General features: G+C 55.2%; 11 protein-coding genes across 11 annotated transcripts; 7 read left to right on the plus strand and 4 right to left on the minus strand.

Moving 5' to 3' along the window:
- Positions 1-354: 354 nt before the first annotated feature.
- Positions 355-793, plus strand: BBBOND_0110980 (ubiquitin / ribosomal protein CEP52, putative; the record flags this gene model as incomplete). Its single annotated transcript, XM_012911532.1, has 2 exons — positions 355-382; positions 426-793. The coding sequence occupies 2 exons, from the start codon at positions 355-357 to the stop codon at positions 791-793; spliced, it is 396 nt and encodes a 131-aa protein (XP_012766986.1).
- Positions 794-2,238: 1,445 nt separating this feature from the next.
- On the plus strand, positions 2,239-3,978 carry BBBOND_0110990 (hexose transporter, putative; the record flags this gene model as incomplete). Its single annotated transcript, XM_012911533.1, has 1 exon — positions 2,239-3,978. One exon carries the CDS (start codon positions 2,239-2,241, stop codon positions 3,976-3,978), a length of 1,740 nt encoding a protein of 579 aa, XP_012766987.1.
- A 1,584-nt stretch (positions 3,979-5,562) lies between these two features.
- BBBOND_0111000 (hexose transporter, putative) lies at positions 5,563-6,981 on the plus strand (the record flags this gene model as incomplete). Its single annotated transcript, XM_012911534.1, has 1 exon — positions 5,563-6,981. The coding sequence occupies one exon, from the start codon at positions 5,563-5,565 to the stop codon at positions 6,979-6,981; it is 1,419 nt and encodes a 472-aa protein (XP_012766988.1).
- A 155-nt stretch (positions 6,982-7,136) lies between these two features.
- Positions 7,137-8,236, minus strand: BBBOND_0111010 (SNARE associated Golgi protein, putative; the record flags this gene model as incomplete). Its single annotated transcript, XM_012911535.1, has 6 exons — positions 7,137-7,294; positions 7,333-7,674; positions 7,712-7,757; positions 7,793-7,879; positions 7,917-8,140; positions 8,179-8,236. The coding sequence occupies 6 exons, from the start codon at positions 8,234-8,236 to the stop codon at positions 7,137-7,139; spliced, it is 915 nt and encodes a 304-aa protein (XP_012766989.1).
- Positions 7,581-7,850, plus strand: BBBOND_0111020 (hypothetical protein; the record flags this gene model as incomplete). The annotated part of the gene is made up of 1 exon (XM_012911536.1): positions 7,581-7,850. One exon carries the CDS (start codon positions 7,581-7,583, stop codon positions 7,848-7,850), a length of 270 nt encoding a protein of 89 aa, XP_012766990.1.
- Positions 8,237-8,901: 665 nt separating the features above from the next.
- BBBOND_0111030 (nucleoredoxin, putative) lies at positions 8,902-9,492 on the minus strand (the record flags this gene model as incomplete). The annotated part of the gene is made up of 3 exons (XM_012911537.1): positions 8,902-9,047; positions 9,095-9,284; positions 9,328-9,492. 3 exons carry the CDS (start codon positions 9,490-9,492, stop codon positions 8,902-8,904), a joined length of 501 nt encoding a protein of 166 aa, XP_012766991.1.
- A 111-nt stretch (positions 9,493-9,603) lies between these two features.
- Positions 9,604-11,487, minus strand: BBBOND_0111040 (DnaJ domain containing protein, putative; the record flags this gene model as incomplete). Its single annotated transcript, XM_012911538.1, has 8 exons — positions 9,604-9,702; positions 9,741-9,920; positions 10,050-10,138; positions 10,178-10,460; positions 10,894-11,015; positions 11,051-11,156; positions 11,195-11,346; positions 11,382-11,487. 8 exons carry the CDS (start codon positions 11,485-11,487, stop codon positions 9,604-9,606), a joined length of 1,137 nt encoding a protein of 378 aa, XP_012766992.1.
- A 334-nt stretch (positions 11,488-11,821) lies between these two features.
- BBBOND_0111050 (hypothetical protein, conserved) lies at positions 11,822-13,798 on the plus strand (the record flags this gene model as incomplete). Its single annotated transcript, XM_012911539.1, has 1 exon — positions 11,822-13,798. One exon carries the CDS (start codon positions 11,822-11,824, stop codon positions 13,796-13,798), a length of 1,977 nt encoding a protein of 658 aa, XP_012766993.1.
- A 155-nt stretch (positions 13,799-13,953) lies between these two features.
- Positions 13,954-15,099, minus strand: BBBOND_0111060 (hypothetical protein, conserved; the record flags this gene model as incomplete). The annotated part of the gene is made up of 1 exon (XM_012911540.1): positions 13,954-15,099. The coding sequence occupies one exon, from the start codon at positions 15,097-15,099 to the stop codon at positions 13,954-13,956; it is 1,146 nt and encodes a 381-aa protein (XP_012766994.1).
- A 357-nt stretch (positions 15,100-15,456) lies between these two features.
- Positions 15,457-17,550, plus strand: BBBOND_0111070 (CHY zinc finger domain containing protein, putative; the record flags this gene model as incomplete). The annotated part of the gene is made up of 8 exons (XM_012911541.1): positions 15,457-16,121; positions 16,161-16,311; positions 16,350-16,471; positions 16,508-16,812; positions 16,900-16,993; positions 17,030-17,189; positions 17,237-17,398; positions 17,434-17,550. The coding sequence occupies 8 exons, from the start codon at positions 15,457-15,459 to the stop codon at positions 17,548-17,550; spliced, it is 1,776 nt and encodes a 591-aa protein (XP_012766995.1).
- Positions 17,551-17,938: 388 nt separating this feature from the next.
- Positions 17,939-24,397, plus strand: BBBOND_0111080 (transcriptional regulatory protein, putative; the record flags this gene model as incomplete). The annotated part of the gene is made up of 1 exon (XM_012911542.1): positions 17,939-24,397. One exon carries the CDS (start codon positions 17,939-17,941, stop codon positions 24,395-24,397), a length of 6,459 nt encoding a protein of 2,152 aa, XP_012766996.1.
- Between the last annotated feature and the right edge of the window lie 182 nt (positions 24,398-24,579).

The following is a 24,579-nucleotide window of genomic DNA, read 5'->3' on the forward strand; positions in this document are numbered from 1 at the left end:
TGTCGCGTCCAAGAATTCCCAAGAATCCCACCTAGCGTGCAGAAAGGATGGGTTTAGACGCCACTAGAGGCGTTAGCGATGTCTGGAGTCCCTGCGCTCGGATGGGCGCTGTCCACGTCTGGACGCGGCGGAGCCCGACTAGGCCTACGGGTGAGCCGTCCCCAGCGGTTATCACTTTCCATCGTAGGCCTTCTGTCCAGAGCGACGGCCGAAATTTTATATATTTTAGAGTATAGGCTATCGCTAACGAGGTGGGTTTCTTGAGTGTCTGTCGCTGCGAGTTGTGCCGCTCCGACGGCCTGCCTGCTGAGTGGCCACACTGTGTTTACCGTTTCTCACCGCACCGCAGGCAAAATGCAAATCTTCGTGAAGACACTGACTGGTACGTTTGTGTTACCCCGTAAGGGAAGTCATTTTTCGCGCAGGCAAGACCATCACGCTCGAGGTCGAGCCCAGTGACACTATCGAAAACGTTAAGGCCAAGATCCAGGACAAGGAGGGCATTCCCCCGGACCAGCAGCGTCTGATTTTCGCTGGCAAGCAGCTCGAGGACGGCCGCACTCTCTCCGACTACAACATCCAGAAGGAGAGCACCCTCCACCTGGTGCTCCGCCTGCGTGGTGGCATCATCGAGCCGTCGCTGGTCATCCTGGCCCAGAAGTACAACTGTGACAAGATGGTGTGCCGCCGCTGCTATGCGCGCCTGCCTCCGCGCGCCACTAACTGCCGCAAGAAGCGCTGCGGCCGCTGCAGCCAACTGCGCCCGAAGAAGAAGATCAAGGGTGGTAACTGAGCGTGTTAGCTCCCTACGCCGGCACACGCGCGGCGCTACCGGCAGGACTTTGAACACGTAATTGTATCTGCGTTGGCAATGTTTTGTGGGTACATGTGTAGCTATGGAGGTTGTCGTAAGCCTAGTGGCACTGCTGTGTGGAAACATGCTAACAGAGCAGCGTTCTGGGTAGCGGGTGTGATTTGCTACGTATAATTGGCTTCTGATAGCGCTTGTGTTAATGTAATACCACAAACACAAGTGTATAACGCGGTTGCTGCGTGATCGATGAGAGTATTCTTTACACTTAGCGCGAGTGTAACCTCTTTCGTGATGTCAAACAGATATCCCGAATAGAACAACTACTATACACCAAACACATTAGATAACTATTTCTGGAAACGACGCAATATACGTCGGCAGCAGCCACGACATCGCTCACAGATACCAGGATGCAACGAAAAAACCACGGCGCTCGAATAAGTTGCACTAAACACACCATACGTTTTACGCATATTGATAGAGCGTCTATACTTTACATTTCTAAAGAAGTTGGTTTGATAATCTCGTAGCACATACGCCATGAATCACTGAACGCGGAAGCGGTGTTGCAAAATGACACCATCAACGACCGATAAAATCGTAAAATGACGCTAAATGACACGGGAGTGTGCATACAATTCACACTGACGAGACATAATAACCGATAGGTATTCATGCAGCGACTACGACGAGCCCCGAACGCAGGGTGAAAAAAAAAATCGGCGAATCCATTTCATTATGATAGGCACATACACTGATAAGCGTGGCGATTGGAGGCAAAATATAGAAAGTGCATTTGGTAAATGATGTGTGATGTCGGCGTTACATGATGCATACCGCAAAATTCGCATACACATCACGCTAGCAACCGCCATTTATAATCTAACGACATGTTATACAACATCTGATATACGTTTATGAGACACTACCGATCTCGACAAACAAATGTATCGCGTCGCCACTAAAGGATGTGTCAGGGACGGTTTCCCATAAATGGCAGAATGTGGTACCAAGTCGCGAAAGATAACCAAGTCCAATGTAACAAATATATCGTCAACTGATAATGAAAGCGTTTTGATTCTTTCCACAACGTTGCACACATGTATGTTGCGTAGTCACGGAATGTTGTAGCATTTGCTTAGCGAATAATTTACATCCCTAACCACTGGTGATGCGCAACGCATCATTCAATGTGTTTATCTTTGGAGGATATCCAGACAGAGGCCATAGGCTTTACACCCATTTGCCTTATCACCTAACCGCACAAGCGACCCCAGATTGATCTGTGTTGCTTCCTTCCTCGGCGAGAACTTTTGAATGAGACCCTAAGCGGCGATTTTTTCACTATTTTACAAATTGAATACTATTTTTATATAGACGGAGCATAGTGCATCTTTATAATATCGCTTCTCCATCGTGTTAAGATGGCGTGGTACTTCTGGGCAGCGCTCCTTGCCGCGGGCATTGTGGCCTTCAACTTCGGCGTCATTTGCGTTAGCCTGGGGCCATCAAAGCAATTCGCATTTAAAGAAATGGGAATCGAGGAAAAAAGACATTGCGGTGGTAAACAATGTTCAAAGGACAATAATGAACTTAGCAGGATATTGATTAGCGGTGCCGTTTTTTTGGGATGTGCCATAGGGTCCATTTGTATCGGCCTGCTTTCTCACTGGGGAAGGCGTAAATGTATGATTCTAATTCATCTCTTGAGTATCGCGGGATGCGGTGTCGCTGCGATAGGTAAACACTGGCAATTGTTCGCACTAGCACGCCTCTCGGCAGGAGTGTCCGTTGGAATGTCTGGTGTTGCATCTTTGTACCTCGGTGAGATATGTAGCAGCGACAAGCGTGGGCTCTACGGCGCATTGTACAGCGTGTTTGTTACCTTGGGCGAGCTGCTAATCAGTTTATGGCAATTGTCTCACGCGGGTAGTTTGGATAGTTTGTGTACCTGTGATAGTTGTTGTTGTAATAAGGATTGCGCAGAGAGGAAATGTTGTTGCAAAGATGGGAAACTCTGTACCAACAGTGAGAACTGCTGTAGCTGCACCGGTAGCAACTGCCAGTGTTGCTGCGCAACTAAGACGGAAGCGACTAAGCCTGTGGCCGCAAGACCAGAAGCTGCTAAAACTGCTACCGCAGGGTGTGGCGGCAAATTAGAAGCCGATAAGTCTAGTGACAAAGCAATTTGGCGTATGGGTCAGTTGTATGGCGCCCTTGCGAGTCTCGTAGCACTCTGTCTGCTGTTCATGGTGGTGGTAGATGACACTCCCTTTATGCTCGTGAAACGGGGGGAGCACCAAAAAGCAAAGGAAGTGTTAGCGTTGCTTCAAGGTCCAGATAAGGTGGAGTCATCATTCCAAGAAATTATGGAAGATGTAGCTTCGGAGGAATCTGGTGCGAAGAAAATGGGACTCTGGGAGGCGTTGTCCTACCCGGACTCGCGACGTGCCTTGTTGGTTGTTTTCGCCATCGCTATATTGCGTCAACTCTGTGGAATTTATGTATTTACCCTGAGTGCCTCGGAGATGTTTGGAATGATAGTGGGTCAGGGATTGGGTGCTACTGCAATGGGAAATTTGTGCCCGCTTACAAATTTCATAGTCTGTTGTCTCCTGCCCTTGTATATTGACAAGTTTGGGCGGCGCAAGTTGCTAATTTATGGTAGTGGTATAGGTACAAGTGTGCTTGCTGTGTGTTTGCTGTTGAATACCTTGTGTGGTGATGGTGAAGAAAGCTCCAACAGCTGCAGAAAAGACTCCAAAAAGGAAGCTAGATGGCCTCAATACCTTATGATTTTCGGATGTATGGTATTCGTTGCCGCTTTTGCTACGGGATACGGAGGTGTCGCGTGGTTGTACTTCTCGGAGGCATTAGGTGCGGAATACAGAGATGCTGGTTTTGCGGTAGCCAGTGCCCTCAACTGGCTCGCTGCAGCTTTGGTTGTGATGACGGCGGATAAACTACGTAGTGTGTTGAGTAAGAATGTCTACTGGGTTTATGTCTTCTTTTCCTTCATTTCTTGCCTTTTTGCCATATTTTTCGTGCGGGAAACAAAAGGTGTTCCGCTGGGTCAGGCGTACATAGGCGGAGGTTCGCCATGGTCGATGCGTGGTACGCCTGAACCCGATCCATACGATTGGCCGCATGTTATTGACTCATGAGTATTATCGCTCAGTATTAGGGGCATGTGTTTTTGATAAAGTTTTAAAGCATCATCGCTCAAAATCCAAGGTTCTATCTTTCAACGTAGTTCGCAATTCACGTGTGACCCCTTTGGATAATAATGGTTTGTGTTTTAGTAACGCGTTAAAGGCAGAATCTTGTCACGCGTTGAGGTTTTGGGACATTAGTGTGTAATATCGCTGGAGATGAACGCATCTCAACGTCACATCGCGAATAAAGTTTTGAAGCAGCATCAAATCACGTATGTCGCTGCATTGGGTCGGTAGAGAATCTCGCTCCCGCCCTACTTGCTATAATATGCAACTCAATCGCTATGTATGCAACCATCGCTGCGAATACTGCGGCTACTAGGTTAAGCATCATAGTATCGGGGCCAATAGACCCCATTGCGCATGTTAAGTTGTCGGAGAAACATGCCGAGACAACTGCGCGTAATCATCACGAAGTGCCATTGCACCCGCACGGAAATGTTGCACGGGGCAATGGAATTTAGTTTGAAGTCTCACTCGCGTATGTCGCGAATAACTTTGCAAACCCTTGTGCATTAATATATCACTGGATGCAAGTTATCGTCTAGTTACTGCGCTGGGATGCCGGATGGGCAACTGCAACGTCACGATTTAATTATGATGTAGTACGTCAAACAGACGGTTTCTCGCATATTTCATAGCTGCCGTGTTTCTTGACTGCGTGACGTGGGTTTCGTATACCCCCACTTATGATTTGATACGATCCTTGTGTACTGTGTCTCCTCACGGTAGATTTGAATTGCTGAGAGCCCTGTGATGGCTCGAGACGGCACTGGGAGGTAATCGTCGACGTTGTTGTTGCACCCTCTTATAGGGCTGTATGTAAATAGCCATTCACGCACACCGCGTGTTCACAGCACTGCATTCCGCTGCCACTCGCACAATTCGTGTATTGTCACGTAAACCCTTAATAACGCCGGTGAATGACTGTCGTTGCGGCACCGACATTTGCCGTTGGTAGGTTTATGCATAGAGGGGTTACGCGCTTCTACATATCGGCTTTACGATGTGTTCAATGCACAGAAATGCTGCAATGATGGAATCACGCGTTACACATTTGGCCTTTAAAAGCGCCACAAAGCAAATCCGGGTATACTCTGGCCTTCAAGCAAATAAAGGCAATCCAAATGGAACCAAACTGAGACTACGGAGTTGCTTAACGAAGGTGTATGCACACATCGCACGCGGCGTTTATTTTCGAGGAATCCAGTGGTCAGCCTTCCACACAGGCGGCAGAGCCGTGACGCCAAGGAGCCAACCCCGGTGTCGTGCGGGCCGAATGCGGCCGCCCCGCATTCACGGCGTTAATAAGACAAGAACGCCTGGGATAATACGCGCCGTGGCGCATACGAGTGGGGCTAGTGGCGTACACAGCTGCGTTGCGCACGGAGACGAGGCCCTCGCACTAATCCCACAAGTCGAATACCACAAATTGTCCCCGACGACAATATCAAAAACAAATACACAAACCGCTTGGTTTGTATTTTTTACCACCAAAACACACCGACACACCGTGTCTATTAACTACCGACCATGAAGCCGTACTTTGCGTGTTCGGTGACCCTCGCCGCAATTGTGGCCTTCAATTTCGGTCTTAATACCGTGAACTTCAACGCGTCTAAGGAATTTGCCACCGTCGACTTCGGCTGGTGCAAGGGAGAGGGGAATGCGAATGAGTACGAGTGCACTAAGGCTACTCTCTACGGGTCGCTCATTGGCGGTGGATCCTTCATTGGCGGTATTCTGGGATCGTTGCTGATCGGTGTGATTTCCAAGTACGGCCGAAGGCGCGCAATGATCATTATTCACGCGATCAACATTGTTGGCTCGCTGATCAGCACGGCTGCGCAGTGCTTCTCCATGTTGCTGCTTGGCAGGCTCATTGCCGGTGTCTCCGTTGGTATGTCCGGTATGATTGCCATCTACCTTACCGAGATCTGTACCGTCGAGAACCGTGGAACGTACGGCACGGCGTATCCCATGTTCATCACCATGGGACAGCTGCTAATGTCCGCGTGGCAGCTTCTGCACATGCGCGTTCTCGGCGCCACTGAAAATGCGGCGGGTGCCGACGCTATTACGATGATGGATCGGTTCGTGTGGAGGATGGCGCAGTTCTGGCCTGCCGTGTTCAGCATGATCGCGCTGGCGATCATTTACGTCGTCGTCAAGCACGACACCCCGCACGTGCTGCTGCAGGAAGGCAAGGAGGATGAGGCCAAGGAGGTCATCGAGTTGCTACACGGTTCGGAGAAGGCGGACACCGTTTTCGCCGAGGTGCGTGGCGACGTCGAAGCGCTGCAGAGCGCCTCCACGTCGTTGGGTATCATTGCCGCATTGAAGGTACCCAAATACAGGAGAGCCATCTTCATCATTTGTGGTCTGTCCATTATGCAACAACTTTCGGGTATCAACGTTTTCGTGGCGAACGCTTCGAAGCTGTTCGTCAGCATCATGGGACGCTCGTTCACGGCCAGCGCCATGTCCTTGGCTGGCGTCGCCGCCCTGTTCGTCACCACGCTGTTCCTCGCCTTCGTCATTGACAAATTCGGACGCAAGACGCTGTTCCTCTTCGGTATTGCGGTCTCGTGCGTTTCCATGGTTCCCGCTGTCATCATCAAGATGTCCAGCGCAGAAAAGTGGGCCAGTTACGTCATGGTTGTTGGTTGCATCGGCTTCATGATCGGTTTCGCCATCGGTTTCGGTGGCATCATGTGGCTGTACTTCGCCGAGGCGCTCGGCACTGAGTACAAGGATGCGGCATTTGGCGTGGCCACGTCTGTGAACTGGCTGTTCGCCGCCATAGTCGTCATCAGCTCTGACCCCCTGCTGGCGTGGAACGACAAAGTTGCCTACAGTTTGTACACGGGCTTCGGTTTACTAGGTTTCGCGTTTGTGTACTTCTTCCTCAAGGAGACAAAGGGCATGCCCCTGGGACAAGCGTTCGCGTAATATCGCACGCACCCCGATAATACATCGGGCTCCTACCCACCCACAGCACTATAGAAGAATATATTTAAATATTATTAAGTGGCGTCAGCTAGTCAACAAACTGCGTTTGTGCGGCCGTACTACGCCGCAGTGGTGCCTGGAGCGCATCTGCTCACCTACGCCGCTACGCTCTCCGCGTCCGCCGCCGGCCGTGGCGACCGGTTTGGCTCCAGGTGGCGCTTGGTAACCATGTATGTATAGTACACGCCTGCAACAGTAATCAGGATCGACGCGGTCAAAAACATCGCGATTTCGGTGCTCGACTTCGGGGGATCTGAACGCTGGTTAAGTACGAAAGTGCCGACCACCCACTGTTTTCGTCGGAGAGGTTCTCGATCAGCGACCCGATGTAGGTGAAGAAGGCAATGGAGGGGATTGCTGCGAAGCTCGCAAGGCAGTATTGTCGGCCGGAAACGTTGGTGCTGCCGAAGATGTAGCTGACGATGGTCGGCGGGAAGAACGGCGAGAGCCTGATCATGGCCACGAGTGAGAGCCCCTCAAGCTCGGTGGCTCGGATCAGCGCGCCGTAGTACTTGTAGTGGCGCAGGTAGCGGTTGATGATGCCCTTGAGCACGTACCTGCTGATCAGGAAACAGATCAGCATGGTGATGAAGTATGCGACGAAGCTCAGGCCAGTGCCGATGAGCACACCCTCTGCAAACCATGTGCATGCCGCATCTTCGCAACCTACTGATATGCCCGTGCAAGTGCGTGAAGATGAACCCGCCGGAAATGATCTGATCAGCATGCGAAGCGGAACCGGCAAACCAACCATAATCTCCAGCGACACGCAGCACAAGACCGCCAGGATGAACAGCAGGACGAAGTAGACGTAGAGCAAGGAACCGTGCTCAGCGCCCTGACAATGATGAGGCGGTACACACCGGTGAACCAACCTTCACGGCGACGGCACGAACAAAATCTGTTATCTCCTTGCGATAGTATATGGCGAGCGGCGTCATGACAAGCCATAAGCCGATGATAATCCGCGGTAGCCACGGATTCGGCTGCGGGTCGGCCGGGAACTGGTCCAGCAGTGGCCGCTTCGCGCTGCTGACCACGTCGTCGCTGATGCCCTCATTGTTGAATGTTTCTGGGTCGGCGATGACGGTGGTATGGTCTGAGTGAGATGTGTAAGCGGTACGGACCTACACCTACCCTTGCCATGTGCACCCCGCGGAGTCCCGGCGTGGCTCCGGGATTCCCACCGGACCATTTTCGGTTTATCCATGTTCGACATCGTTACAGTAGAGCTCACCAGCCGCGTCAACGACTCTGACGAGCAGCGCCGGTTCCGTCGCCAGGGCCGCTCGCGAGGTCGATGCACCCCGGGCGCTCCTGGCGACCGTTGCCTGCACAGAGGGCACGCGCCGCCGGCAGCAATGTGACGTGTATGAGCCGCTCAAAACAGAGCGACTGAGCATTTGGAGCGTCAATGTGTTGCAAATTTGGGTGCGAAACGTCGACAACAGCTCGACACATCCATTTATGGCAGCCTAGGTCGGGTAAAAAGTGCGTGACAACATGGCGTGAATGCTAGTGCTTGAATGCAAATGGCCATTGAACACCGATGTGTAAAAGCAGCGAGTCTACGAGCGGATGCGCGTGTCACCAAGTGCCTCGCGTACCCGTGATTCTCCATGCTGTCGTCGTCAATGCAGATACAGCGGCGCTATGCGATGCCCGGCGGTTAGATATGCTATTTATACCACCTGATTGCGCGCATATTTACGCTAAACGTGCCGCGACGCGCTATGCGCAGCAATGCCGCCCCCAAAACCGCTCGGCGCACGCTTGCACTTAATGTTGAAATTCATTAACTTGTGTTAGACGCAGTCACTTCTATCCAGCCGCGCAGGCGACGCCAAGGTCGCAGCGTGCTCATGCGAAAAGGCAGTTGCGCCAGTCCCAACGCCTCAGAGCCTGCGCACTCTGCTCACGGCCGTGGTACAGAGGGAACCGCTGGATCTCGCTGCCGTGGCTGTTGACCACAATGATGGACGGTATCTCCACCGAGTTGAAGTTGCCTGAATATATGTGAGCCACATGGTCACACGGCGTAAGGACAACTTACCGTACTCCGAGTCGCACTCGATGACGTTATACCTGTGACGCAGCACCGGCAGCAACGAGTCGTCGTAGTCCAGGTGCAGCCACGGCATGCGCCTAACGTTGTTATCGAACGCTTCGCGTGTAGCGTCGCAGCTCACGTAGACGATTTCTATCTTCGGCGCTGTCCCCGGTCCATTCACGCTGTTGTAGAACTGCGAACGCCATAAGAGACGGGTTGCACTGCGGTGTAAGTACCTGTATGAGAAATGGTGTGATTGATCGGCAGCGCGGGTTGTTGCCGTCGCAGAACAGCAGACCGACGGACTTGCCATGGAGCTCCTGCGCACTAACGGTGTCTCCACGCTGGTTCTTCAAGCTGCCATGCCCTAAAAAGGCGCCACTGTCTGAACCGGAAGCCATGTCGGTACCTTCTGTCTGTATCTATATATTTATTTATTAAACCGAACGATGGCGCATCCATGGCTCAGACGGCACGCCGGCTGGTGTGTCTGTGCGCCTCACGTTCACACATCAGCCGAAGCAGTACTTCACAACCAAAAATATCCCCACGAGCACAGCTGAAGACTGCATCACTGAGTACCAGTTGTTGGCAGGTCGCCTGTTGGAGCTCTGAAAGTGTCTGTGGAGCTACTACAGCGACGCCCTACCGTTATTTTGAGAAGTTCGGCGATTTTCTGACGCTCAACCTCGTTCATTGAGTCCAGAATCTCCTTCACGGCATTCGCGCTCTTAGAAGAGCTGCCGGAAGATTTCCCGCCCTCGCTCTTACCCTCCTCGTCGCTGCCCCCGGCCTGCGGAGTGTCAACAATTGCATCATGTGGCACTTGCTGCCGAATTATAGACACGAAGCACAATAAATGTCGCATGCAGCATGCCCGTTTCTTTTCATAATAGTACACTGTGAGCAGACGGCGTTACGGAATTCGTTGCCCATGAAAATGACTGAAAATGCGCACCGCAGTGAAGTGCCACATTACCTTTTGCGCGGGAGACGTTGGCGTCCTCAATCCGGCAGTAGAGTGACTTGGCAGCGTCCTCACGTAGTCTGCGGCAAACTTTGGTCGACGGCCGTGCGTGAACCTACTTGTTGCGTCGACCACGTCGGTCATCTTCTCGATGATAGCCCTATTTGTGGAGACAGCCGAGTGCCACAGGAAGAGGTGGAACTTGTCCATGTCCACGAAGAAGTAGGCACAGACCAGGTTGAGCAGCAGCGCAACAGACGGTGCGATGCGGCGCATCAAGGCCACCTGCTGGAACGGCAGCAGCTCGTTGACGTAGTAGATGTTTTTGAAGAAGCTGCTGTTCTTGACGAAACGGCACTCCATCTCGAGTGCGAACGCAATCGCACTATACAAGAACATAAACTGAGACGCCGTTAGTTCAGGGGGCGAAAATGCACCACGCAAATGGTTAACCGATGAAAAATGACTGGTGCACAGATAAACCTTTAGCGCGACACAATATATACCAACAAACAAATATGCGCATTATACACAAACAATAGCAACAATAGGTAGGTGGATGTTTAATAGACGGACTGGAGCTGCGCCCTTAAAGTGGTTTCCACCATCCAACACACCGTTAATCGCCAGCAACGGTATACAGCAGGAGGCATATTATGACGCACACAAAAATCGAAACATGGTCAACCGATATTAACACACCATATAGCAGCAATATAACGCCACCGATCTCTAAAATGCCAGGGCAAACACAATGTCTACGATACTGCCTCTCATAATGCGGGAAGCAGTAGCACATTCACGACAAACGCAGACGTATGCTATTCACACTTACGTAACGGCTCAGTGCAAACTGATTGGAGCTGAAGAAGGCGATGCACATGATGCAGGAGAGCGCATGGAAGGCCAGGGACAGAACGGTGGCCACCACGTGGAGGTCAGCATCGGCAAAGAGGGCTGCAAAAAATGCAAAAGGCTTTTGTAGCACCTACATGATTGCACATCGCCAAATCTGTCGTACCCGCGACGCTTCTCCTCGTTCATCAAGATCTGGAAGGCCTCCTTGATCTTGTCAGCGTTCTCCATGGACGCGTTGTCCTGCGACTCATGCAATTTCACCCCGGGGAGCCACACACCTGCATCTCGGCCTTGATTTTCGAGTGCTGGGTGACGATGTTGTATTGCGTTGCGTTCGTAGGAAGGCCGACCATGCCGTACAGGGTCTCGCTGTCATCCGGCAGCTCCCTCCACAGGAGGGCCGATATGATAAGGGCCACGATGGAGAAACCTGCATCTATACGCTACCCGAGACCAGTGACATACGGATTTTGCGGCCCAGGCGGGTGGCGGCGTAACCAGTCTCCGGCAGCAGTGTGTGAGTCACCGCAGCACCCAGGAGGTGGTGGCCGACAAGCGTGTTGAGACTCATTGCAGCGACAATACTGAGTAGTACAACTAGTAGCAAAGTGCTGAAACAGGAAATAGACAATTATGGCCGTTAGCCTCGCCTTCACTGAGGCGTGGTTGGGTCGCAGCGTAGGCCCGCCACCGCCGAAACCGTTACACTGCGATGTGCGAAGGTGTCTTGACTGCTTCTTGCACACCTATCGCTGCGAAGTGGCTCGTGGACGGCCTGGGCCGAGGAATCCCGTTCGGTCGCAAGCCCAGCTGCCATTGTGGCAGCATGGCAGTCACGGGCAGCGATTACGGCCCCTACAGCGTCAATTCATAAGTATTTAATGCAACAACATTTAACATCGCAAATGGAGCCGGTAAAGGTCCTAGAAAAGATCGAAACGCATCCGGTCGACTGCCCGGCCACTGACGCTGCCGCAACGGACGACAGCTGCGGGCTGATTTTCGCCGGCGCGTCGCCCGAGGAGTCTGTCAAAAAGCTGTTCAACCCGCCGCTGAAGGACGGTGAGGAAGATGCGGAGCCCGGTCGAACGAAGCGGCCCCGCGAGGAATCCACTCCGGTGAAAGGCAGGATCAAGTTCGACAGAGCGTCAATCAGCCGCGTCTGCCCCAACGTGGAGTTCCCGTTCTCACCTAGTGAAAGTGATTTGCTATTCATAGACGAATCGCTCGAGCTGCTCCGCAGCTGTTTCGACGACCTGCCGGGTTTCAAGTTAATTAGGGAGATCGAGGCAACGGGGTCGGAATATGGTGATCCTGAGGAGCGTTTCATGTTGCTGGTTGACTCTTTTTTTGCGTACATGGACTCGGAGGAGACTCCGGAGGTGCGGCTCGAGGGCGAAACGGATTGCACGTCGTCCGAGCAGACGCCTTCGGTGGACGTCGACGTTAACTACGACCGACAGGCGTTTCGTGAGCTGCTGAGGTGTCTGGTCCTGTGGTGCAACTGGGTGTTCCAAATGCACGAGCACACGAAAGATGCGCTATCCATCGCACAATCCACGCTGCAGCACAACACGGCGTCGAAGATCGTCGACACCGCGCTGGGGCTGAAGCAGGCAAATCGCAACATGGCGTTCTACTCCAACATGTGCTCGAGACTGACCGCGGTGCTCCGCGAGAGGGGCGCGAAGTACGACCAGATCATAAAGGACACGCTGTGCAAGGTGCACCACGTCCGGTTCAACGTAGGCAGGGTGCAGCAGTCCTCCAACGCGTCGTGGGAGCGCCTGTCGGCGGTGCTGTCGAAGCAAACGACCGCTGAAAACGAGATCCCGATGGATGATGCCGGCGACGACTACAGGCGCAACATCAACCTGGTGCGCAACGAGATGCGTTTGCGCATGAAGAAGAAGGGCTCCTGCGACTCGCTCACAAAGGCGTGCGACATGCTTACACAGGAGCTCGCCTCGATCAATTCGAAGCGCCAGTCCCTCGTCACCCGCATGGAGCAGGCGATGCGGCAGGTGCGCGAGTTGACGACGTCGTATCGCGCTGACGCGTACGTCGAGTCGCTGAAGCTGACCGACTCGAAGAAGCTACCCACGCTGCTGCACAACTTCCTCTCGCGAATGCAGCTGCGCGCGATAGCGACGCCGAATCGCGATGTGGTCTTCAAGGTCTTCAGGGAAGGTGACAGGGAATACGGGCTGCACATGACGTTCGCCGCGCCGCGGGACGTGCTGATGCCGAGCGCGGATGCTGCGTCGATCGTGTTCCCCCTGATGTTCCTCGCCACCGTGGACGAGAGGGGCCTGATCCGTATTCGTGAGCCCCGGTTCCCGTTCCCGGGTTCTGCGGTGTGCGACAGCACGCCACGCGCAGATACCACGCCGAGGCGCATGGAGTGCGTGTCCATACACAGCGAGTCGAGCATGTCTACGGGGAGCGACAGCCCTAAGGAGACGATAAACGTGGACGGCATGGTGCTGGACACGTTCACGGCGCTGGACAAGGAGCTGCCGCAGCACTTCTGCGAACGTTTGGACTGGTGGTACGACATCGCGCGTCAGCACGTCTGGAACTGCTACCTGGCCGATGGTTACAGGCGCGGCAAGTGCAGCTCCATCAGCATGCTGCCCCAAGAGCTCAGGAGGAGCCACTCCTCGCAGTACACGTCCAGGAGCAGCGGGTGGATCCTGTCCAACAAGTGCGCCAGCGTACGAATGCGCCTGGAGTTCACCGAGGAGCTGGAGCCGAGGTGCACCTTCAGCGAGTTCGAACACTACGAGCCGCTATACTTGGAGAGCACGTCACCCATCGTGGACCTCGTGAGGGACCGCTTCACGGACGCAAACGAGGACAAGATCGCCGAAGTGGGTTAAAGCTTATACATTATACACACCGTTTCAGGCTATGAACAGCTGTAACACCAGGATCATTGCGCACTTCGGCGAGCGCTATCGCACGCTGCAGGTCGCGCTCCTGCTGGAGGCGTACGCCTTCATCTTCGACTGGGTCTCCTCGCAGCACTTCTGAGTCACGCGTGTAGCGCGACGTTGTTACAGGCCGCTGGCAGCGGGCCAACACAGATTTTCGAGATGAAGTATCGCATGCTCTGGGACACTGAGTGTCCGTCCCTGAAGTCCGTGACCATGTCGTTGTTCGTCGGCTGCAGGTGCTGCCCCAGAATGTCGATGCTGTACTGCTCATCCAATATCTGCGGGTTCTCCCGGATGATGTCCTGGACCACTGGGTTTCTGCAGAACGCCATGTACTCGGGGTTGCGTACAAGCGCTTGGCACATGCGATTAACCAGCTGAACGGCTTCCTGATCCGGCGCGTGCTCCGCGTGGTGAGGACCGATTTCCGCGTGATTGTGTGTGGCGTGTCCTGCTATAAATTCTCCACCGTGGCTCGGCTGGTGGTACGGGTAGTGCTGATCCTGGTGAGCATTGCCATGGGCGGCGTTGTCGTGATGGGCACTTGGAGTGTAAGCGACGAACGAAGGGTGTGCGTGCAAGGCGTTCTCGTGCGTAGCAACGTGGCCCAAGTGGCGTCCGCGACCAGAGATTGGCTGCCTGTGGGCTGACGGCTCCTCCTGGGCGTGGCTGCCGTGGGAGTCATGCGCATGGATCTCTTCGAAGTGAGGTTCAGGGATCTCGTGCAGGTGGGAGTTGATGAGGCCGTGGTTGACGGATACCTGCACTCCTGAAGATATCTGGTTGAAGGCCGTGTGCGGGTTGCCGTTCACATCGTGTGCAGGCTGAGCGGCATGGTATCGCCCTGCGGAACCCGCGGTAGCGCCAAGCTCGGTCGAAACGGCACTGCCGCGATCCGACGTCTCGTAAGCCGCATCCGCCACGGGCTCGTTCTCGAACTCGTTGGAATAGTCCTCGATGGTGTCCGCCTGACTCTGGCCCGCGGTGGACTGGCGCAGGATCTCCACCAGCTTCTTCATTGTCTCCCGACTCTCATCGTCTGCGATGCTCCTCTTCGCGAATTCTATTTGGTGTTGCGAGGGGGTGTACGACGCGAAGTGGATGGTTTCGATGCTGCCGGAGCCAGACGACCGCCCTGCGTAATCGTCTGGGAATGTGTAGGTCTCCTCGGCGCAGCCGGCTTCGAACACGCCGACGCAGCACAGCGCGAGGGCTGCAGTTACGCTGAGCGCGACTGTCTTCATGGCTCAATGCTGTCTGTGAACGTGTCTAGCCGGTCGGCGTCGGCTGTCTGAGCGGATGTGTATGCAGCGCAGTGCACGCAAGAGCAACGCTGCAGCGCGTTAATCCCGGAATTCCGCCGCCGCAAATGGCGCCATCGTATTAGTCACGCCATTCTGGAGCACCCTGGCCGGTCCGACCCGGCTACAGGCGCCAGACGATGACGGGGACGCCGCGCATCACCTAGTGAAGCGGCCCATTGCCGCGCACATCGGTCACCTTACTCGCCACTCACATAATGGACACACGGGCCATTAAGCACTGCTAGAATATTAACACATCGATGTCCACGACGCTCGCGTCGCCTTGCTTCGGCAGCCATGTCTGACCTCCTGCCGGTGCGCGATGACGGCTACGTGGAGCTCTTCAAGTTGCAGCGGCTGTTCGGCGCGACCTTCTCGGATTGCCATGGCGGCGCTGGGTCGGGGGAGGCTGCGGCGCAGCCTCTGCCCATAGAGCACGCCTGGTGCCGCGGCGAGGTCAACGCCGCGGTGGTACTGCGGCCCACAGACCCCGCATTCCCGGTAGCCTGCCTAGGTGACGATCGGGCTATCGCCATGCGGCTCACTCTGCGCCGGCAATGGCCGTCGGAGGGCGCATCTCAGGAGCTGGGGGCGGAGAAGCCGGCATGCCCAGCTGATCCCGGCGACGCCGCGCCTTCCGCCGATGGTGGCGGGGCGGCGCCCACCCCCGCCAGCTGCTACAGCGTCAACGCCGCGGCGGATATAGCCATAGACAACGCGAGCATTAGCCACGAGCTCAAGCTGGTCATCAAGAAGGTGATGCTCACCTTCGTGTCCAAGTACCGCGCATCACAGCGCTACGTGGTCTACGAGTGCCTGAAATTCCTGGACCGGGAGCTTGCGCGTATTTTCGCGCTGTACGGATCGCAACAGAGCAAGAAAGAGGCCAAGGAGCCGGCTGCTGCCGCCTCCGCAACTCCCAGCTCTGACCCCGACACGTGGTCGCTGCAGGAGCAGAAGAGGTAGGTGGCGAGGTTGCGGATACCACAATGTGTCGACAGCCTGGAGTTCGCGCTGGCGAAGACAAAGTCGCTGGCGGACCCGGCGAAGCGCTGGGCGGCTGTCGCCAGCGTGGTCAAGACGAAGACAGCGGAGGAGTGTCGGCGCAGGTTCCAGCGCTGCAGGGAGCAGCTGCTCAACAAGGCCACCGAGGTGAGGCGTGGCCACTGGCCGTTGACAGTGCTCCACAGGAACACAAATCGCTGGCTACGATGCCCAAGGACTTCGAGACGGTGCTCGCCAAGAGTGATGAGCTGCGCCTGCTGGAGCTTGAGCTGGAAAAAGTTAGCGTCATCAACGTCGTGAGCTTCGTGTAAGTCCCCTACGCCACGAGAGTTACATCGCTCAGCGCGCAACTGGCCTGCACCCGATGCGAAGCGCTATTCGACGCCACGTTCGCCATGGGGGACAAGAAGACCGCAGTGGTGCAGCGCAGCTGCAGCAACTGCAGCATGGCCCAGCGCGGCGAGTTCCAGCCGCAGATAGCCTTCGGCACGCAACCCGTCATCGGCCGAATGAGCCTGGAGAACTGCGTTTTCAGGGCAGGTTGCCGGAGGCATGAGCTGACCGCATTGCAGGATCTCATAAACGGCGAGTTCTACCTCACCTGCGAGGCGTGCGACACCCAGTGCAAGGTTAGGGACGTGCAGAATGGTGGGTTTAAGTGCAAGTGGTGACGTGCCATGCGACGCACACGTTGCGTATACGTGGTTCCGACGCTGCTGTCCTCATGGGAGTCAGGCCTGCGCAAAAGGTCGAGCTGCCGCGGCTGCTTCGCCAGCCTCACGCTGCAGTTCAACACCGTGGAATTCGGGCACGAGGCTCCATCGCCGCAGTGAGTTTGCCCGCCGACCGTAGTCATGCCGCTAAGGGCGATCGCCGTGAAGCCGAAGTTCGTGCCCCCGAGGGCGCCACGGCCAAAGGCGCAGCAGGCGCGCGGCCTGAAGGTTGGCACGCCTCTGCCGGACAACGGAGCCTGCAAACACTACAGGAAGTCGTTTCGGTGGTTCAGGTTCCCGTGCTGCGGAAAGGTACGTGGGCTGACAGCGCAGCCACAGCTATGCACATACACACGCAGCTGTTCCCGTGTGACGGATGCCACGACGAGGCGTCGGACCACCCGTACGAGCCCGCACACATGATCGTGTGCGGTCGCTGCTCGACGCAGCAGCCGGTGTCCAACAGCAAGTGCCGCGGCTGCGACCGCGGCTTCACCGCGTCGAGCTCGTCGTACTGGGAGGTAGGCGAAACCACGAGATTCCAAACGCGCCGCAGGGCGGAAAAGGCTGTAGGGACGCGGTAAAGCTCAGCCGCAAGGATTCCAAGAAGTACGGACTGATGCGCCGGCAGGCGAATGCCATGGCGCGCGACTCCAGCGACCGGAAAGGCTAGAGGCGCGTGCGCTAGCCGTAGACACTGTTGAACCACAATAGCGCTGTAACCGTATGCTGACATTGAAGCAGTGGAATCCACGCGGCGGACGCGAGTTGCAACCCCGACCGCTGGGAACCCCCTCTGTTGTGCTCTCGCGCAGGGTGTCTGGACACATGGCGGGCGACGAACCTCCCACCGGAGGCACACATAAAACGCGACACATTTATCGCTGCGTCGTATCTTCACCGTTATACAGTGATCCGTCGTTTGTACTATAACGGACGAGCCTAAGCACGCCACGCCGCGGCCGGAGTCCATGCGCCGCGGCTCCCTGGCACCCACACTGGCGTGGCGAGCGCCTGCGTAATAGGAAACTACGAGCGCGGAGTGACGAGACGAAGACACCATGGTGGCCGCGACCCACACACCGGCTGCGCGGACCAATATCCTGCAGCAGCTGGAGCAGGCCGAAAACATGACGGATGAGGAGAGGGTCAACAAGTACTTCTACAACCTCTACGTCTCGAACATCACCACCGACGAGATGATAGAAGTGATGCACCGCTTAGACAGCAGCCCCGACGGGTCCCGGAACAGGGATACGTATCGCACCATGCTCACGATACTCTTCAACGAGTGCAGGTTCTTCCCCAAGTACCCCGTCCAGGAGCTCGCCATCACCGCGGAGCTCTTCGGCAAGATGATTAAGGAGGGGCTGCTGACCTGTAATGGCAACCTGCTCTTGCTCGCGCTGCGCTGCATCATCGAGTCGCTCAGGCGCGGCAAGTCCTCCAAGATGTTCCAGTTCGGCACCGTTGCGCTGTCGCAGTTTGAAACGTCGATCGCGAACTTCCCCTGGTTCGCCAGTCAGCTGCTGGACGTCCCTGACGTGCGCGAGACTTTCCCGCAGCTGTACAAGACCTGCGAGAAGCTTCAAACCATAATGACGGAGGCCATGCTGACCACGACCTACGTGGACCAGTACCGGGGGATCATATTGCGCCCCGAGGACTGCTTTCCGGGTCCGATTTTGGACGCTCCGGACTCCGAGGCCCCCAATATCGAAATGCTGCTGGCCACGGCGGATAGGGATAGGCTGGACGTCGGAGAGATGGAGTCCCTCATGAACGGTGTCGCGGAGGAGTTCACGATCACGGTTCCGCCAGGGCCGGTGGTGAACCTAATCTACGCCGCCTTCAACAACATGGCGGCCGACAGCGCGGCGCAGAAGGCACGGGAGGTCAACGAGGTGTTATCGCCCGAGAACGTGTCCTGGTTGCTAGTATACATCATCAAAACGAGAGCCTCGAAGGAACAGAACCTACACGAGGTCTTTGTTATTTTCATCGAAAACGTCAAGATACCCAAGATATTCGACATGGCCATTCAGATCACGTACGCGTGCATCTCAGCCTGCCTGAAGAACATCGTCGAGTTCAAGGGGCTAGCGTCGTACCGCACGCTTCTGAGGAACCTGGGCAGCTGGATCGGCAGGATTACGGTGGGCCGAAACATGCCCATCATGAGTCGCCACCTGGACCTCAAGCAGGTCATCTACCACGCGTACGAAAACGGCGCCATGATAGCGGCACTGCCGTTCGTCTGCAAGATTATAGAAAACATAAAGCATTCAAAGATTTTCAAGCCGCCGAACCCGTGGACGACGGCCATGCTAAACTTCCTTGTGGAGGTACACAGGCTGAAGGCGCTCAAGACCTCCCTGGTATTCGAGGTGGAGGTGCTCTTCAAACACCTCGACCTCAACATGAACAGCTTCGCAAACAAAACCAGGCTGCTCGAGTCCAAGGTGCGGCCCGAAGACTCGCCCGACTTCGACATCTCCGTCATCGGCCACAGGGTGGATAAGGGGGCGCATCAACATGCGCGGGAACCGGCGCCGCGCAAGGTAAAAGCGCCGCCGCTGACATCTGGTACGCAGACATCGACGTTAACCAAGGCTGCGCAACATGCCATGCAGAATGCTCTGCTGACCACCATGCCGCCCAGACAGCCGGTGAGGTCTGGTGGGGTCTATGGAAGTGCACCATTGCTCTACACAAGAGGCTTGCCAAATTACTTCTATGATTTGGAAATAATGCGCTACATGCCGTTAGCGCTTCAAGGCGCTTTTGTAAACGATGAGTCCGTCAGGGACAAGCTTAACATTCTGCTCGGCAGGGTTATGCGCGATAAAGGTAATCCCAAGGGTGAGCAGGGGTCACTAGATTCAATATCCGAAGAGCTGCTTTTAGCTTTGAGTAGTTCCTTCTTGGGTATTCCTCCCGAAAGCTTCAAGCCCGGCATGTCCTTGCCCGCCAATATGCCTTCTGAGCAGCAGTCGCAGCTCTCTACGCCTCCCCCTCCGCCCGTCGTGGAGAACCTCGCCAACATGCCGCTGAGCAGCTACGGCGAGCGCCTTCTCCAGAAGCTGCACGGCGCGGTGATTATATCGCCTGCGATCGCAATATTCGAAATCCAGCCGCAGCTACGCGGGTGCGTGCCTGTGGCAATTGAGAGGGCCATACGCAGGGTGCTGCCCATAGTCTCGGAACACTCGATCTCGATTGCGAGGGCGACCACGCGTGTTCTCATCACGAATGATTACGCCGGAGAGGACGACGAGGTCACCTTGAGAGGCGCCATCCACACCATGATGGAGACTTTTGCCACCTCTCTAGTAAGGGCCACCTGCAAGGAGCCGCTGAGGATCGCCTTCCATGAAAGCTTGAGGGCTGCCTTGCAGACCTACCGCACGCAGGATTGCAATGACCAGGTGCTGATAGAACAGCTGGTGCAGATTATTAGTCAGGATAACCTGCTGCCGGCGGTGGGCGTTGCCGAAAAGATCGTGGGGGAACGTGCGATCCGCGAAGCCGACGCCTTGGTTCCTGATATAGCGAAGACGTGTAAAACGGTGCCGAAGATCACCATCACGCTGCCGCCTCTGCTGCAGCAGTGGAACAAGCTGAACGTCTTTGTGGACAAGAGGAACCTCACGCTCTACAGGAGCTTGTTCCAGCGTCCGAACCGTCCGGTGGCGCCTCCGCAGCACAGCCAATCGCAACCGGCTCCTCAACCCAAAAGCCAACACAACAAGCAGCAACAGGGTCAACAGCAGAAACACCAGCAGCAACAACAGTCTGGACAAGGTCAACAACAGTCGCACGGGCAAGCCGGAAGTCAGAAACACCAGCAGCAACAACAGCAACAGTCTGGTCAGCAAGGCCAACAACAGTCGCATGGGCAATCCGGAAATCCGAAACACCAGCAGCAACAACAGTCTGGACAAGGCCAACAGCAGTCGCATGGGCAATCCGGAAATCCGAAACACCAGCAACAGTCTGGTCAGCAAGGCCAACAGCAGGCCCATCGGAACCAGCAACAACAGCAGTCTGGTCCGCAAGCTCAACAACAGGTCCATCGGGGTCAACAACAACAACAACAGCTGTCGGGACAAGCTCAACAGCCGAAGAGCCAGTCATTGTTGGGACCAAATCAACAGCAAAAAACCCAGCAACTGTTAGGACAAGCCCAACCGCAGAAAAGCCAGCCATTGTTGACACAGGGCCAGCAGCAGAAAGCCCAGTCATTGTTGACACAGATCCAACAACAAAAAAGCCAGCAACTGTTAGGACAAGCCCAACAACAAAAAAGCCAGCAACTGTTAGGGCAAGCTCAACAGCAGAAAAGCCAGTCATTGTTGGGACAAGTTCAACAACAGGCCCATCGGAACCAGCAGCAACAACAACAGCAACTGTTAGGACAAGCTCAACAGCCGAAGAGCCAGTCATTGTTGGGACCAAACCAACCGCAGAAAAACCAGCCATTGTTGGGACAAAATCAGCAGCAGAAAAGCCAGCCGTTGTTGACACAGGGTCAACCGCAGAAAAACCAGCAACTGTTAGGACAAGTCCAACAACCGGCACACGGTCAATCGGGTCAACCTCAGAAAAACCAGCCATTGTTGGCACAAAACCAACAGCAGAAAAGCCAGCCATTGTTGGCACAAAACCAACCTCAGAAAAGCCAGCCATTGTTGGCACAAAACCAACAGCAGAAAAGCCAGCAACTGTTAGGACAGGCTCAACAACCGGCACACGGTCAATCGGGTCAACCGCAGAAAAGCCAGTCATTGTTGGGACAAGGTCAACAACAGTTGCATCGTGTACCGCAGCAACAACAGCAAAAGCATCAACAACAACAACCGCAGCCGCAACCGCCACAACATCAGAATCAACAAATGCCTCCGCAACAACATATTCCTCCCGTGAATCACCACCAACGACCGCCAATGCAGCAGCCGCAACCGCAGCCCCCCCAAAGACCAGCGCAGCAACAGGCGCCACAGAACCCTCCGCAAGCTTTAGCGCCAGCATCGATGCCTCCGTCAGCCAGGGGCCCACCAGCCGTTCCCATGCCAATGCCCATGGCGCCGTCCAACGGGATACTGTCCAGGTTCGAAGAGGCCTTTGGCGAGGTTAGGGAGCCGCTACGGGACATCGCGTTGTTCCCGCCGATTCTGTACTCGCAGTCTCCCGCAGAGCGGGGTAAAAAACCCATAATGTTCAGCACCCATGCGCTGCTGGTGCTCTACAGCCTCCCCGTCGACCACGAAATCTTTACGTGCATCGCCAATTGTCTCAACGTCATGCAGAACTCTAAGGATATGGAGATGGCGTCGCTGGCCATCGCTCACAGGCTCATCATGTTCCTCTGCGAGGGAATTGGCTCTCACGCGGGTCTCAACGTGGAGGTTCTGCTCTGCGTTTTGGAAGGTCTCGCCAGGCTCAACGTCGCGGTCAAGCAGGCAATTTGCTCCATCATCTATGCCAATCCAGTTGACGAGAGTAACACGGTTTTCACCGTGGCCACGATTACGGGGTTGCTGCGATACAACTTGCTGGACTGGCAGCAACTGACACACTTCCTTATTTTATCCATGGACAAGGGAAAGAACGTTTACGCGGTAGAGATGACGATCGTGATCACGGCGATAGCCGTCGTAGACCAGCGGAGCATCCATCCGGAGCGTGCCACGCAAATCATACGGGAAATTGCCAACACCAAATGCGGCCAGGATATGTGTGAAAACTACCCCGGCATAATGCTGAAGGACGCTCGTAGCAAGCTGTTGAAGGATTATATGGATCTGCACCGCGATGCGAGAATCGTGGTCTCGTCGCTGACACCCATCATCAAGGATAATCTGTCTGCGTGCGTACCTTACGCCTCGTTCAACATTATGTGCCCGGAAAGTGACACTGACCCCGTGCCTGAAGTATTCCTTCGCGAGACCATGATCGTTAATCTCGGATTCGGAGGCGTGAGACGCGTATCACCGCCCCCTGCCGTGTCTGACTCCCACCGCGCCATCATTACCATAATATTCGCCAAGTGGATTGAGTGCAGCTTGTCCTATGAGGGCGACAACCTGCTCCTGGCTTGGCGCCAGTTCTTCCAAAGATTTAACCTGCAGAACCTGTTCAAGATGGACGGCGGAACGGATAACTTCTTCGCCATCTGTGTCGGCAGTGCCGTGGCGAACTCCCCCTCTCACGGAACCCCTTACACAAGTGCGCAACTTGCAGACTCTGCATTCCCGTACCATCCGGTAGACAACATGGTCGCACTGGCCAAAATGGTCGATGTCATGCAGAGACTTGTCGGAGGCAGCGATGTGCCGCCCTCAAGCGCGCTGCAGAAGCTGTTGTCGGCAACAGCGAGCCTGATTGTCTACGGTGAGCGTTACATGGGTTACTACAAACTCTGGGTGGTCATGATGAACTACTTCGACAAGATCGAGACACTCAACGGACAGATTGTTTGCAGGATCACGTTCTTGAACGCCCTCAAGATTATCTCGCCGCTGCGAGCGCCGGAGTTCGCATACTACTGGATCAGGCTCGTCGGGCACAAGAGCTTGTTGCCTGGAGCCATGGCAGTGCCAAGGTGTTGGCAACTCGTGGCCAAGCTGCTCCTTCAGGCGACGTGCTTCATGCAGAGCACCAACGCGATGGAACATACGCCTCATCTGGAGCAGGTGTACTACGAGCTGGTCCAGCGGCTGTGCATAGACTACCCGCACTTTATTGTCGAGTACTACTTCTGCATCGGAGGCTCGCCGCGGATCGAGCGGCTGGTCGGCTGTTGCAGCATTGAGCCCCAATCCACGCCTTTCGGCACATTGAAAACGCCAGTAGACCACCTTCCTGCCATGCTATACATGCCGAGGGTTGCTCCGTTTATTGTCACAATACTCTTCCGGCACGAGATCAAGCCCCAACTCGACATACTGCTACGTGTCATGTCGCACAAGAACCGGTTACCGCCTGTATCTTCCATCAATATCTACGGGGCGGACTTCGAAGAACTGTTGGAGGTTCTCGAGGACGTAGTCATAAACGACCCCGCACAGGCGCCCACGCTCTTCACCGCCCTTACCTTCTACATCGGCGTTGAGTTCCCGCACGCCATGGCGGGCCAAGTACAGACAGACGACACACGGATTTATCTGTACATGGACCTCATGCGCAGCTTATCAATGGCGGGCAAGTACGTGTTCGTCAATGCGCTATGCCGGCACATGCGGTTCCCGAACGCCCATACACACTTCTTCAGCTGCCTGGTGCTCTGGATGTTCGACGAGCTTCGCGAGCCAGGCGACGAAGAATCGCGGGACGTCATGCTCAGGGTGCTCCTGGAGCACGTGCTGGCGCCACCCGAGTGCCCGTGGGGAGTGAAGTTGGCCGTGCTCGAGCTATTCAGCAACCCAAGGTTCGAGCTTAGCGGAAGCGCTTTCCAGTTATTACCAGACCCTCTGCAGTCGATTATTGATTCCGTCGCACGTGTCTGTTCACAGGATTAAACGTGCTCACCGTACCTAACAACATCCGTTTAACCGTTACAGTGCTTCATGGTCATGGGATTGCATTCACTAAGTCCCCGTTGTACGGGCATTGTGCCGCAGCTGGCAGTTCTATAGTGGCGCAGAGTGCGATTTATGACCGGTCTGCGAGTGGCTATAGTGTGCCGTTCGACGGCGCAGCG

This window comes from Babesia bigemina (assembly GCF_000981445.1).
Source record: "Babesia bigemina genome assembly Bbig001, chromosome : I".
Taxonomy (NCBI): Eukaryota; Apicomplexa; class Aconoidasida; order Piroplasmida; family Babesiidae; genus Babesia; species Babesia bigemina.